We start from the raw sequence: 14,431 nt of genomic DNA, 5'->3' as shown, positions 1-14,431 counted from the left end.
CTATCTTTCTCTCCCCCTCTCTGTCTTCCCCTCCTCTCTCCATTTCTTTCTGTCCTATCCAACAATGATATCAATAACAACAGCAATAATAACTACAACAGTAAAACAACAAGGGCAACAAAAGGGAATTAATTAATTAATTAATTAAAGCAATAAAAGCACTGAATTAAAATAAAATAGAATAAAACAAAAGAGATGAGTGGGAAGAGTGCCATGTTCTCTCAGTGGTAGGATCTCCCATATGTGAGGCGCCAGCTCTGCGGAAACTCGTTAAGAGCTGAGGACAGAGGGGACTTGCTCCTGGCAGGCCTTGGGCTTTGCTGTTCTTTTTGCTGAATAATGGCAGCTTCGGTGTAGGGTCTTCAGAGCCACAGCCGGGTCCCCTGTGGGCCCAGCCAGGCTCCTGTCACCCGTCACCAGGGCCCAGTCCTCCTAGGCCACCAGCTGGGTGCATGGTCAGCAGACCCCTGAGCAGTGACCAATGGAGTCTGCAGCCCTTGGAGTCGGCAGCCCTGCCCAGCCAGAACAGGCGGGTGCAGGTCATGGTGACCCCGCCCTGTGACCCCAGCCTGACCTTCCTGGGACCTCAGCCAGGGCTCCAAGGTGGGAGGTCACAGCCCTGGCTTGGGGATGTGAGAGAGAATGACATGATGTGAGGTTCAGGGCAGAAAATCTGACATTTCCACCAGCTCCAGGAGATACAAAATGCCAGCACCCAGGGCTGGCGGTGCAGATGGGGCATGGGAGATTGTAAGTGCGGGTTCAGGACTCCCAGGGAACTCTTAGGGTGCAACTCTGAGGGTTGGGGGTCTGGAGTTCGAGTCTCTGGCCAGATTCTGCTAGTGGACGCCTGGTTACTGGTGCCTGCTGGTCCCCTCTGCCCAGTGTCCAACAGGAAGTCCTCCTACCCCAGGGGCTCTCAGACTCCTCTGTGTTTGGGCAAAACGATGTCTGGTGCTATGGAGTCCTGTTTGAGCTGATCACCAGGACAGAGGGACCAGGGGCCAGGACTCCCCACAGGGACACATCCACAGGGGAGAGGGTGTGGGTGGGGTCCAGAGCCGAGCCCTCCCCTCCCAGCTGGGTGACCACAAGGCCAGAGGAGGCTGGAGGCTGGCAGCCTGAGTGAGCCTGTGTCTGGCTGGGCGGGGCCCCTCCCTCATGGCTATCCTGGGCCAGGCCGCCTTCCAGTGGGTCCCCACCCTTCCTGGTAAACACTCAAGGGTTTCCACTATCGCCTGGCCAGCCCAACATTTGGGGGGTCACCTCCCCACCCTGTGCCCAGCTGGAGCTGAGTAGGGAACCACTCTCTGTCCCCTTCCACAGATGTCCCTGGGCCAGGTGCCCTCAGCCAGGGGCCCACCATGCCTGCGATGCCAGGGGGGCTGTGGAGGCTTCGAGCCACACTCGTGGAGGTAAGGAGAGGCTGGGGGGGGGGCATGGCTGCCTGTGGGGAGGGCACCCTAGGATCACTCTGCCAGCCTGGCTTTCACAGCACAGGGTCCTCCTGGCAAGGCAGTTGGGAAGGGGAGCTGTGGCTTGGCATTTAGGGACAGTCCTGGGCAGACGGGGAAACGTGGGCAGACACAGAGAGACAGACAGACACAGGCAACCAGAAGCAGACAAGTGGAGCTGTGGGCAGACAGACAGGCAAAGGCAGACACAGACAGACGCAGGTAACTGAGGGCACTCAGGCAGGCACGGGCAGGCAGGGCAGACAAACAGGGGCAGACGTGGGGCAGCCCTGAGCAGCTGTGGCCTGGTCCCTGTTCCCTCGTAGGATAACCTTCAGCCCTGGGTTTGCCTCCTGGCTGCTAAAGCCTCTCCCTCCAACCTCATCACCCCATTTAGTGGGTTTCCACTGAAGAGCTCAGGACTGAAATAAACAAAAACCATCACCCCACAGTGCTGAGCCCAGGCCTGGCCCTGAACCCACCCCCACCCCCCATTTCCCAAGGCTGGGACAGGAGAGATTGTAGTTCTCTCCCACAAGCAGGCTAAAAGCATAGAGTAGAGGGACCCCCCCCAGGACAGTTTCCATCTCTGAAAACCCTGAGATCCCATACATACCCCCAGTTGGGGGCCAGGTTCAGGCCAGAGGAGGGAAGCAGACCTTTGCTTTAGAACCTCTCTCATTAAAGACACAAAGCGCCACATGGAACACAGTAGCTCCCTCAGCTGTCCAGCCACCTCTGCTTGCCTATCCACCAGCTCACAGACTGGCAGAAACAACAGAGTCCCTCAGATGCAATCCTGGCTGCCAAGCCTGTAGAGAGCCACCACCAGCCAACCCTTCCCACTTGCTCAAGTCAGAAGGGGGGCAGGGCGGCTTGCTCTCAGCAGGTGTCTTGCTGCCATCAGAGACCGCCCCCCCTCCTCCCTGCACAAGAGCTTAGCCCCTCCCCTCCCCGGGGTGGGGTGGATCTCCTGCCCTCACCCCGCCTCCCCTGAGGGAGGGGGCTCACACCCCCTTCTTCCCCATGGCTGGACCTCACGCCCCTCCCCACTTCCCTAGGGTAACCCAATACCTCTCCCCACTCGGTGGGTGGACCTCACGCCTCCTCCTCCCCGCCCCCTAGGGTGACCCCATGCCCCTCCCCAGGTGACGCCTCCCCCTCCTTCCCCAGGAAAATCTGCAAGGCCTGCCGGTGCAGCCAGGAGGAACACTGCCTGGGCTCCGAGCTGGAGGACGACCGTCGCATCGGGCGCCTGCTGAGCGACTCCAAGTATGTCTCCCTGACCGCGCGCGTCAAGGGGGGCGACGGGGTGCGCATCTACAAGAGAAACCGCATGATCATGACCAACCCCATCGCCACCGGCAAGGACCCCACCTTCGACACCATCACCTACGAGTGGGCGCCGCCCGGCGTCACCCAGAAGCTGGTGAGGCCAGTGCCCCGTCCCCTGTGCCCTGTCTGCTGCCCCAAGTCCCCTGTCCCTAGTCCTCTGTCCTCAATCCCTTGTACCCAGCCCCCTGTTCCCAGTTCCCAGTCCCCAGTGCCCTGTCCACAGTCCTCTGTCCACTCTTCCCTGACCCCTGCCTGATGCCCCAAGTCCTCTGTACCCAGTCGCCCGTACCCAGTTCCCTGACCCCTGTGCACAGTCCACAGTCCTCTGCCCCCTGTCCCCAGTCCCCTACTCCCATATCAGCTGCCCCTAGTCTCCTGTCCTCTGTCTCCAGTCCCTTCCTTTTGCCCTGCCCCCTGACCCCAGCCTTGGGAACAGGAGGCAGGGGGTGAAGGAGCAGAAACTGGAGGAGAAACAGGGGGAGGGTAGGTAATGCAAACACCTCAGGGAACCAGACAGTGCACCCAGTTGAGCTCACAGTTTACCAAGTGCAAGGACCCAGGTTCCAGCCCCGCTGCAGGGTGTCCCCCCCCCCTCTTCCTCAGTTTCTCTCTGTCTTAGCAAATAAAAAAGGGGGGGGATAAAAAGCAAAACTAGTGGGGGCAGGCAGTAGCACAGTGGGTTAAGCGCAGGTGATGCAAAGCACAAGGACCTGTGTAAGGATCCCGGTTCGAGCCCCCAGTTCCCCACCTGCAGGGGAGTCGCTTCACAGGCGGAGAAGCAGGTCTGCAGGTGTCTATCTTTCTCTCCCCTTCTCTGTCTTCCCCTCCTCTCTCCATTTCTCTCTGTAAAATAAAATAAAAAAATTTAATAAAGCAAAAATAGCCACTAGGAGCAGTGAGTGAGCTCATCATGCAGGGACTAAATGTCAGCAATAACGCTGATGGCAATAAAAAATAAATTGAGGGAGTCGGGAGGTATTGCAGCGGGTTAAGTGCAGGTGGCGCAAAGCGCAAGGACCTGTGGAAGGATCCTGGTTCCAGCCCCCAGCCGCCCACCTGCAGGGGAGTCGCTTCACAGGCAGTGAAGCAGGTCTGCAGGTGTCTGTCTTTCTCTCCCCCTCTCTTACTTCCCCTCCTCTCTCCATTTCTATCCAACAACAACGACATCAGTAACAACAGCAATAATAACTACAACAATAAAACAACAAGGGCAACAAAAGGGAATAAATAAATACAAAAATTAAAATAAATAAATTGATAAAAATGATAGAGGGGCCTGGCAGTAGTACACCTGGTCGAACTCACAGGTTGCCATGTGCAAAGACCCATCCAGGTCCAGCTATCCACTCCCCACCTGCAGGGGACGCTTCACAAGTGGTGAAGCAGGTCTGCAGGTGTCTCTGTCTCTCCCTCTGTGTCACCCCCTCCTCTCTCAGTTTCTTTCTGTCCTGTCAAATAAACAAAGGGAGAAGAAAGAAAAGACCTGAGAAACAGCTGTGTCCTCAGACCCAGGGCCTTCTGAATGGTAGTTGGCTCAGCGAGATGTGCCAACACCTGCCCACGACTTTTTAAAATTTTATTTATTAATTTTTTCCCTGTTTGTTGCCCTGGTTGTTTTATCGTTGTTGTAGTTATTATTATCGTTTTTATTGCTGTTGTTGTTGGATAGGACAGAGAGAAATGGAGAGAGATGGGGAAGAGAAAGACAGACACCTGCAGACCTGCTTCACCGCCTGGGAAGCGACTCCCCTGCAGGTGGGGAGCCGGGGGCTGGAACCGGGATCCTTATGCCGATCCTTGTGCACTTAATCCATGCGCTTAACCACGTGCGTTTAACCCGCTGAGCTACCGGCTGACTTCCTTTTTTTTTTTTGGGGGGGGGAGGATTGAGCAGCTGGTGGAGCACAGGAATGGCACGCCTGAGGCTCTGGTTCTATCCCCGGTACCACATGTAACCAAATCCATATGTGCAAAGCCAGAGAGTCAGCACATTGCCCCTGCTCTCGTCCCCAGGGCCTGCAGTACATGGAGCTGATCCCCAAGGAGAGGCAGCCAGTCACGGGCACTGAGGGCGCCCTCTACCGCCGCCGCCAGCTGCTGCACCAGCTGCCGGTCCACGACCTGGACCCTGCACGCTGCCGCGGGCTGGTGGAGGCCGAGCTGCCACTGATGGAGGACTTTGTTCGGCGCTACAAGAGCGAGGCCCTGGGCGTCGGGGAGGTGGCCCTGCCTGGCCAAGGCGGGCAGCCCAAGGAGGAGGGCAGGCCCCACGACAAGCCTGAGGACAAGCCTAAGGCTGGGGAGGCAGCCGCCCCGCCCACCACCAACGGCAGCCTTGGGGACCCCACCAAGGAGGGGGAATATGTGAGTCTCCCTGTGCCTGCTGACCCTGACCCTCCCCCCAGCCAGGGCCGGGGGTGAAACTGTGCTCACACTTCCTCCACGAGTCACTGCAGCTGCCCCTGCCTTCATCACTGTGGACCAAGATGCTTGTGGGCGGTGGTGCTGACTGGATTTCAGGGTCCCAGCTGGGTCCCCCAGAGGGTTCTCCAGTGGGGACATTGGAGGTGCTGGCTCTGGGGGCTCCTGTGAGCAGAGCAAACCCCAGGGACAGACAGACAGACATCAGAAGAAGAGTCCCTGCCCAGTTCCTTCCCACCAGCCAGCAGCCTCAGTGACTCTGGGAGACAAATAAGCCCAAAAGCACAGCCCTGGCTGGCTGGGGACAGTGGTCATGAGCCCCCCCCTCCCCCCCCCCCCAGGAGTGAGGCAGGAATGCTACATACTGGTCCAGGAAGTTCCTTCCCACATGCTGACTGACATCAAAGCCTCCATCTGGCTCCTGTGCATAAGACCACTCCCGGGGAATGTGGCCTGTGGAGACTTAGAAAATGAGGCCTGTCACCTCATTTTCCCCATGAGTGTCCCCCAGTGTCCTCCCCAACCCTGCCCCCCCCACATGCAGCTGTCTGATGAACAGTAAGTGGCAGGGCAGTGGGTAGCAGGCCAGCCTGCTCCCAACCCCCCCCCCAAGCTGAGGCTAAGTGCACACAGTAGGTGTAATGAAATCTGTGGCTGAAAGACAGATGAGCCTTGAGAGGTGGGGATGAGGGGGTAGGTGGGTGGCCTTTGGCTGGGGGGCAGGGAGAGCCCCCCCAATCCAAGCTTGCTCCAGCAAACTCTGCTCCCTGCCCAGCATCACTTTTTTATTCATTAAAATTTTTTTTATTAGGGGTGGGGGTAGATAGCATAATGGTTATGCAAACAGACTCTCATGCCTGAGGCTCTGAAGTCCCAGGTTCAATCCCCCATACCACCATAAACCAGAGCTGGGCAGTGCTCTGGTAATAATAATCATAATACATTTTATTAGTAACTTAATATTGATTTATAAAATTATGAGATAACAGGGGTATAATTCCACACCATTCCCACCACCAGAGTTCTGTGTCCCCAGTCCCTCCACTGGAAACGCAAGTAGTTCTCCCAAGGTCACACATATGGGTTGACTTCCCTGGGCAGAGGACCTCACCAATGTGTCCTAGAACCTCTCCTCTCCAGAGCCCTGCCCCACTAGGGAAAGATAGAAGCAGACTGGGGATAGGGATCCACTTGCCAACACCCATGTCCAGTGGAGAAGCAACTGGTAGCATCTGCAACTTGGTGGCTGTGGCTTAGTGACTTTCTAGAGAAATTCTGGTTGTATTTTGTTGAGTTTTCAGGTGATTTTTCTTTTTCTCTAATTTCTCAGGAGTGAGATCTGAAATGGCTCCAACTCCATAGCCATACATCTGGATGATAGTTTAATTCTTTACAAATCTTCGTTTGAAAATGTAGTTCCTGTACACTGCAACCTTAGAAGTTTAAGTTCAAAATGAAAAGAGAAGGCAATAGTCAAGGAAATCATATCAGAAGGCTGTCAAATATTTGTACCTCTTTGGAGGTCTGACTTTGGAGCCAGGCTGGTGCCCTGGAGTCCACATCCCCACGCAGTGTCACATGTGAGGAGTTAGAGAGAGAGAGATCGAGTGACCTCTTTCTCCTCTGGGTGAATGAGGGCATAAGGGAGAAACCCACACATGAAGGAAGGGGTCCAGGAAAAGTGGGTGATCTCTCTCCTGAACTTGGGATGCAAAACCAGGACAGGCAGCTAGAATAGCCCCCCCCATAACAGCAGACCCCCCCCAGGCCTGGTTCAGTAATTGACACCCTCACCCAGCCCCACAGGTGGGGCAGACTGACAGACAGTAGGGGCACAAGCTCACGAGGGTGGGTCCCTATGTTCACATTTGAGTGAGGGACCAAGCCCAGCCCAGGGGCTGTTTGAGGGTGAGAGTCTGTTCTGTGTGCCAAGACCAGGACACCAAGCACAGCCGCAGAGAGAAGCAGGGTCCCTCTCCTACCCCCACACTGTGTCCCTAGCCCCCTGGGGTGGCCTCTGTGGGTACCTGGGCCAGTGGCTGAGGCCCATGATGGCCTGGCCACTGTTCCCAGGGTCACCATGCCCTGTGCCTGCTTTCTGGAGATCTCTCCCCAGGTCTCCTCTCAGGTCCTCTGCCCAGGGCTCCCTGAGCCCCAAAGTCTGAGGGAAGCCAGGGCAGGGGGAGCCCAGGGTCTGGCATTTCTAAAGCACGGAGACCCTCTGCCCACTCCCCACCCCCACCCTCTTCCCAGCACCCACATCCCCAGCCCCCAGGAGGAGGAGGAGGAAGAGCCAAGGGAACTAGATATCTCAAGCCCAGGAGCTTGGCTAACAGGTCCCCCGTGACCCAGTGACCCCTGACCCCTGTCCCCACAAGAATGCAGGAGGGAGGAGGGGTGCCAGGGGCCCCACTTCTGCCAGGCTCCACCTTTCCGATGGAAACTTCCAGCCGCCAGCAGCCCCAGCAAAGGACATATTTGTGGGCAAGGGACTTTCAAGTCTGGCCAGGAGCAGACGTCTGGCTGGGACGGCTGTGCCCCCCACCCCTCACCTCCCAAGGCCCCAAGGCCCAGTCTCGCAGAACTTGAAACCACCGCCTCACCTCATCAGAGCTGGGGCCAGAGAAGGGGACACCCAGCCTCCCCACCCTCCTGCCAGCCTTCTGGAAACACCCCCCCCCCCATCACCGTGGTTACCAAGCACTCATGGCATGGGGAAACTTTTCCATTCCCACAGGAAATTCCCTCTACCCCACTTTTGGGCCTATAAATACTTTTTACATGTTGCTGAATGGCTCACCCAAACTTCTTCTTCTTCTTCTTTTTTTTTTTAACAAGACAGAGATAAATTGAGAGGGACGGGAGAGATAGAGAAAGGAGAGAGACACCTGCAGTCCTGCTTCACCCCTGCAGGTGGAGACTGGGGCTCAACCCCAGGGTCCTTGTGCCTGGTAACATGTGCACTCCGCCAGGTGCGCCACCTCCCGGCCTCTCTTTCTTTCATTTTTGTTCTTGTTTTGATTTTCTTTTCTCAAGCAGGCTTCACAGTACTCCACTGACTAGCGCAGGGCTTGGCAGGCTTCTTCCGGGTACTATTTCAGAGTACAGAGGGTGCTGAGACTAAGCACCTGTGCCCAGCTGGTGCTGTGCAGCCCACAGGGTTTCCGGGAAGGAGGCTAAGGTCCCTGTGCCCCCCCTGACGCCCCCTCTCCCGGCTTGCCCCCCAGGTCTGCGAGCTGTGCAGGGGCGCGGTGCCAGCCGACAGCCCGGTGGTGTATGCCGAGCATGCCGGATATGGGAAGCAGTGGCACCCAGGCTGCTTCCTGTGTGCCCAGTGCTCCGAGCCGCTGGTGGACCTAATCTACTTCTGGAAAGACGGAGCACCATGGTGCGGCCGCCACTACTGCCAGAGCCTGCGGCCCCGCTGTGCAGGCTGTGATGAGGTGACAGCCCCAGGGGAGGGGCCCCACTGGGGTGGGAGGCGATGGGGAGACCCAGGCCAGGATGTGCACCTCTGGGGCACGGTGAACAGGGGGAAACTGAGGCACAGGCCTCCCTCCCTTCAAGCCTCCCACCTCTGCCTCCTCTCCCATCTGCAACATGTGAGGATGGGGGCTGGGATCACGGGGTCTGGTCAGAATACCTACCCTCCAGCTTGTCCTGGGCTCCCCTGAGAGTCACTTGGCACTCTGTCTTCCATGCTTCCTGTGGTGCTGAGTATTGAACCGAGGACCACAGTTATGGAAGGCTTGTGTTCTATCCACTGAGCCATCCTTTAAACCCCTTTTTATTTTATCCCGTTTTTTTAAAATATATTTATTTATTTTCCTTTTTGTTGCCCTTTTTTATTGTTGTTGGTATTGATCCGTTGTTGTTAGATAGGACAGAGAGAAATGGAGAGAAGAGGAGAAGACGGGGAAAGAAAGACAGACACCTGCAGACCTGCTTCACCACCTGTGAAGCGACTCCCCTGCAGGTGGGGAGCCAGGGGCTCAAACCAAGATCCTTATGCCGGTCCTTGTGCTTTGTGCCACATGAGCTTAACCCACTGCACTACCACCCGACTCCCTACCCCGTTTTTTAATTGTATTTTTATTATTGATCTAATCGTGATTTGCAAAATTACAAGGTATCACATCATTCCAACCACCAGAGTTCTGTGTCCCCATTCCCTCCACTAGAAACTGCACTGTTTCTCCCAAGGTCACACATAACAACTGACTATTATTTCTTTTTTTTAATTTTAATTTGAAGTCTTTCCTTTTTTTTCTTTTTCTTTTCTTTTTATTATTAGATAGAGACAGAGAGAAATTGAGAGGAGAGGGGGACATAGAGAGGGAAAGAGACAGAGAGACACATGCAGCCCTGCTTCACCACTTGTGAAGCTTTCCCAATGCAGGTAAAAACCAAGGGCTTGAACCCGGGTGCCTTCAGAATATAACGTGTGCACTCAACCAGGTGTGCCACTGCCTGGCCCTATTATTTCTATAGTGATGATGATATATAGATATAGATATAGATATTTTCCCATTTTTCTATGGTTATATATTCTCTTCCTTTCTAACTCACAGCTGTGCCTATCACTACTTCTGAGTGTCTTTCCTTTATTTCTTTTCTCTCTCCCGGTCTTGATGGAGTCGGAGTTCAGAGCCCTCTGGTCATCTTCCCCTAACACCTCTCCCCCTCTGGGAGGATGGACCAATATTCTTTATGCGGTGCAGAAGATGGGAGTTCTGGCTTCTGTAATTGCTTCTCCACTGGACACGGGTGTTGGCAGGTGGATCCACACCCCAGCCTGTTTCTGTCTTTCCCCAGTGAGGTTGAGCCCCGTTTTCTTTGTTTTTTTTTTATTTTTTGCCTCCAGGGTTATCACTGGGGCTCGGGGCTGTCACTATGAATCCACTGATCCTGTGGACATTTTTTCCATTTTTTTTATAGGATAGGGCAGAGAGAAATTGAGAGAGGAGGAAAAGATAGAGAGGGAGAGAGAAAAATAGACCCCTGCAGACCTTCTTCACCGTTTATGAAATGATGCCCACCTGCAGGTAGGGAGCTGGGGGCTCAAACCGGGATCCTTGTGTGGGTCCTTGTGCTTTGTAGTATGTGTGCTTAACCCAGTGCGCTACTGCCCTGCCCCCAGTCCTGTTTTCTTTTAAGTGTTCTTTTCCAGTCAGATGTGGACCAGCGTGTAGTGGAGGGAAACAGACTTTGCCCCATGCCTCAGTTTACCACAGTGAGGGAAAGGAGGGAAGCACGGGGCCTGGCAGCTCCTGAGCCTTGCACCCGTCGCCCCTCCAGATCATCTTCGCAGAGGACTTCCAGCGCGTGGACGAGCTGGCCTGGCACCGCAGACACTTCGTGTGCGAGGGCTGTGAGCAGGCACTGAGCGGCCGGGCCTACATCGTCACCAAGGGCCACCTCCTGTGTCCTACCTGCAGCAAGACGGGCCGGTCCTGAGGGCAGCCCTGGACAGGGTCCCAGAGCCACCAGGAGGAGCAGACATGGGTCCCTCAGCCAGGAGGCAGCCAGGCTCCCTGGGCGACTGGACACCCCTCCTGCCCACAGGCGAGTCTGAGCCCCGGGACGGAGTCCTCCTGCTGTCCTGCTTCCAGGACCTCTGGGTGCTCACCCACTGAGTTCACTGTTCCCCGCTGGGGTCCCAGACACCAGCTCCTGCCACCCCATAGCCCGCGGTGGGGTCAGCGCCTCTTCTGCCAATACAGGTCTCCATAGAAATCCCCCCATGATGCGAGAAGCATAGCAATAAAGTCTCGAGAAGCCCAGCCTCGGCCCTATTCTTCAGAGAACCCCGGGGCCTTCTGTGACCCCCTCCTGAGCAGCCCCTGGGACCCATTCTTTACATCTTTTCAAGAGAGAAAAGTGGGAGAGAAGACAGAAAGATGAGAAACCCACCTTGCCCACCCTCCATGGGGCTCCCTGGGTGCTGTGCATGGTGATGAGAGAGGAGAGACCTCACAGCCCTGCCCACCTCCATGGGGCTCCCTGGGTGCTGTGCATGGTGCTGAGGAGAGGAGAGACTTCACAGCCCTGCCCCACCCTCCATGGGGCTCCCTGGGTGCTGTGCATGGTGCTGAGAGAGGAGAGACCCCACAGCCCTGCCCACCCTCCATGGGGCTCCCTGGGTGCTGTGCATGGTGCTGAGAGAGGAGAGACTCCACAGCCCTGCCCACACTCCATGGGGCTCCCTGGGTGCTGTGCATGGTGCTGAGAAAGGAGAGACTCCACAGCCCTGCCCCACCCTCCATGGGGCTCCCTGGATGCTGTGCATGGTGCTGAGAGAGGAGAGACCCCACAGCCCTGCCCACCCTCCATGGGGCTCCCTGGATGCTGTGCATGGTGCTGAGAGAGGAGAGACCCCACAGCCCTGCCCACCCTCCATGGAGTCCCCTTGTGGTGCTGGGAATCTCAGGACAAAGACGTGGGCTTCAGAGGATTGGATCCCTGTCACCAAGGCTCCTCTGTTCCCCCACTGTCCCCAGGTTCCCCTCTCTCCCAGGACACCCTATTCCTGGCCTGTTCGAGTAAAGAGGACACCACCCTGTGCTGCTTCTCTGCCTCCAGTCTCTCATCCTCCCTGCCTGTCCCCAACATGTTCCCTCTCGGGGAGCAGCTATGGTGGTCCTCTCCCCACACACCCCTCCATGTGCTCCAACAAAGCATGCCTTCCTTGTCCCTCTGGCTCCAGGGCCCCGAATGTCTCCAATTCCTCCTGGTTCCTTGCCCTAAACACTCAGCCCCCTTGTTTGAGGCCCCCAGGCCCTGCTCTGGCTCTGCCTGTTTCTGAGCTCTGCCTACTGGCTCACAGAACCCCCCCTCCTGCCCAGGAATCAGCCTGCGCCTCCCCAGAAAGGTCTGTGGAATCCTCACTCATTCCTTCCTTCCCGCATTCATTCCACAAATACTTGCTGAGGCCAGAACTCCGGTTCCCACACTGAGGACGGAGCACCGGGGGAGTGTCAGAGCCCCTCACTCCAGTTATGCCAGCGGCATCTACCACAGATGCCCTAAGAGGGAGGGGAGTTTCTTTCAGTGATTTACTATTGATTTGCAAAACTACAGTATAACAGGGATACAATTCCGCTCCGTTCCCACCACCCCAGTCCCTCAACTGGAAGCTACAGCAGTTCTCCTGAGTTAACTATTATTTCTACAACTATCTGTCTATATTTGGAAACATTTGCCTCTTTTTTTTTCCCCTGTGATCCCATTTTCTCTTCCTTTCCGAGTCACACCTACACCTATTACTGCTACATCCAAATGTCCGTCCTTTTTTCCCTCTTCTCTCTGCGGGTCCTGATGGAGTTCAGAGTCCTCTGTGGATCAAAATTATTTTGGGGGTACAGAAGGTGGGAGGTCTGGCTTGTATAATTGCTTCTCCACTGGACACGGGTATTGGCAGGTGGATCCGTGCCCCCAGCCTGAGAAGGGAAGTTTCTAGATGAGATGTGAACCTGGCTGGAGAAACATGGGGTGAGGTCCCCCTCCTGGAATAGAGATGCCGCTGCAGTGGACAGGCTGGCTGGGCACTGAAGGGCCAGGAGGTGGGTGACACCTGCTGAAGCCAGCTGTGAAGGCGAAGACGGCAGGTGCAAAGGTCCTGTGGTTGCTGCAGTGCGGGTTCCACCCCCTACCTCCACTGTTGTGGTGACAGTGACTGGGGGACAGCAGGGAAAAAGGACAGGAGCCTGTCCCCATTTTGGGGGTAAGGTTAGAGCCCAGAGTCTGTCCCAGGAGGCAGGAAGAGCCCATGAGAGTTTGTGGTGATGCAGAGACACAACCTCGAATTTGGGGTCCCCTCTGAGGGGGCTGGGCCTCCTGGCTCTGTCCATACTACGGGGGTGGCAGTGATGTCTTCATGTGGTCCCTGCCCATGAATCACATCACCCCAACCTTGTACCTAAATTCAGGGTCCTCCAGCACTGCACCCTCCTGGAGGGTCACCCCACCACCCCTTTCTCTCCTGTGCCTTGTCCCCTCCTTCCTGGGGACACATTATGCCCTGGACATCCCCTGGACAGACTGCCATGATCCCGAGACCCCACACAGCATGTGGGGGCAGACACTAGCTCCCACCCAAAGCCCCCACACCCTCTGAGCACTTGGGGGATCCCATTGCACCCACGGAAGGAAGGGGAGACTTCTAGCTGTGTGAGTGAGTTTCCTCAGACTCCTCTTTCCCCAGCAAGGGAAAACTCCCAGGATGGCTTTTTCTTTGTTTATGAGAGAGAGAGAGAACCACTCCACTATCACAGGAGCTCCTGTGAGCGGCTAGGGCTCAAACCCAGAGCCTCACACCTAGTAAGGTGTACAGGCTCCCTGCTGATTTATCTCCTGGGGTGGGAGCTCAGTGGGGAGGGCATGGGCAGATCTGGAAGGACCAGCTGGAGATGATTCCTTCCTGAGAAGAGCAGCTCAGCCCTGGGCCCCGCAGGGCGTACACTTTGCCCAGAGGGAGGACCCGTGCTGAGCCCCAGGCCCTGGGGAGCACCACACACAAGGAGAGCCACTGAGCACTAGGCTGGTGCTGTCCATGACGTCTCTCCTCCTTGTCTTTGCTCTCTGTCTCTCACCTTCTGTCAAGAACAGAGATGAGTCCACCAACCATGGGGGGATTGGGCAAAGCCCCTGTGAGGCTCTGGCATGAAGAAGGAAGGGAGGGAGGGAGGGAGGGAAGAAGGAAGGGAAGGAGGAAGAAGGAGAGAGGGAAGGAGGAAAGAAAGGAAGGAGAAAAGCAGAGAAGGAGTGAGAGGAAGAAAGAAGGGAGAAGGGAGGCAAGAGGGAGGGAGGAAAGATGAAGGAAGGGAGGAAGAAATGGAGGAAGGTGAAAGCAAGGAGTGAAGAAAGAAGGAGAGAAGGAAGGAGACAGGAAGAAGGGAGGGGTGGGGTGGTGAGGCATGGAAAGGCAGGTCTGGGACCCCAGGCTGGGTGGGAGCAGAAGTGGGATGACTACAGGCACACAGCAAGCTGGAGTCCAGCCAAGCACAGGACCAACCCCAGGGCCATGTCGGCCACCACCCTCTGCACCCGGTGATCCCTGAGGAGACTGCAGTGTCACAGGCAGCTGGGCAGGGCTCTGGTTGCTTCCTGAGCAGAGCATACCTGGGGGGTGACCCAAAAGCTCACAGCAGAACTCAGCCAGCAAAACTGAGAGGGGGAGGAGGTGGCCTTACACCACAGAGTCTAGTGGGGGACTGTTAGGG

The 14,431-nt window shown here is 56.2% G+C and overlaps 1 protein-coding gene across 2 annotated transcripts in view; it reads left to right on the top strand.

The window, feature by feature from the left end:
• LMCD1 (LIM and cysteine rich domains 1) overlaps nt 1–10,993 on the top strand; it is a 40,356-nt gene extending 29,363 nt beyond the window's left edge. Inside the window, exons 2-6 of one of the 2 annotated variants that reach the window (XM_007522259.3) lie at nt 1,327–1,415; nt 2,628–2,883; nt 4,803–5,153; nt 8,438–8,653; nt 10,509–10,993. In XM_007522259.3, coding sequence (XP_007522321.2) covers nt 1,327–1,415; nt 2,628–2,883; nt 4,803–5,153; nt 8,438–8,653; nt 10,509–10,667 — 1,071 coding nt within the window. In that variant the 3' untranslated portion in view covers nt 10,668–10,993. Of the gene's footprint in view, nt 1–1,326; nt 1,416–2,627; nt 2,884–4,802; nt 5,154–8,437; nt 8,654–10,508 lie in introns of those variants that run through there. The other variant, XM_007522260.3, reaches the window with a different exon arrangement.
• Nucleotides 10,994–14,431: the final 3,438 nt, after the last annotated feature.

Source organism: Erinaceus europaeus, chromosome 21 (assembly GCF_950295315.1).
Source record: "Erinaceus europaeus chromosome 21, mEriEur2.1, whole genome shotgun sequence".
In the NCBI taxonomy this organism is placed as follows: Eukaryota; Metazoa; Chordata; class Mammalia; order Eulipotyphla; family Erinaceidae; genus Erinaceus; species Erinaceus europaeus.
This window is presented reverse-complemented; position numbering and strand designations above follow the sequence as displayed.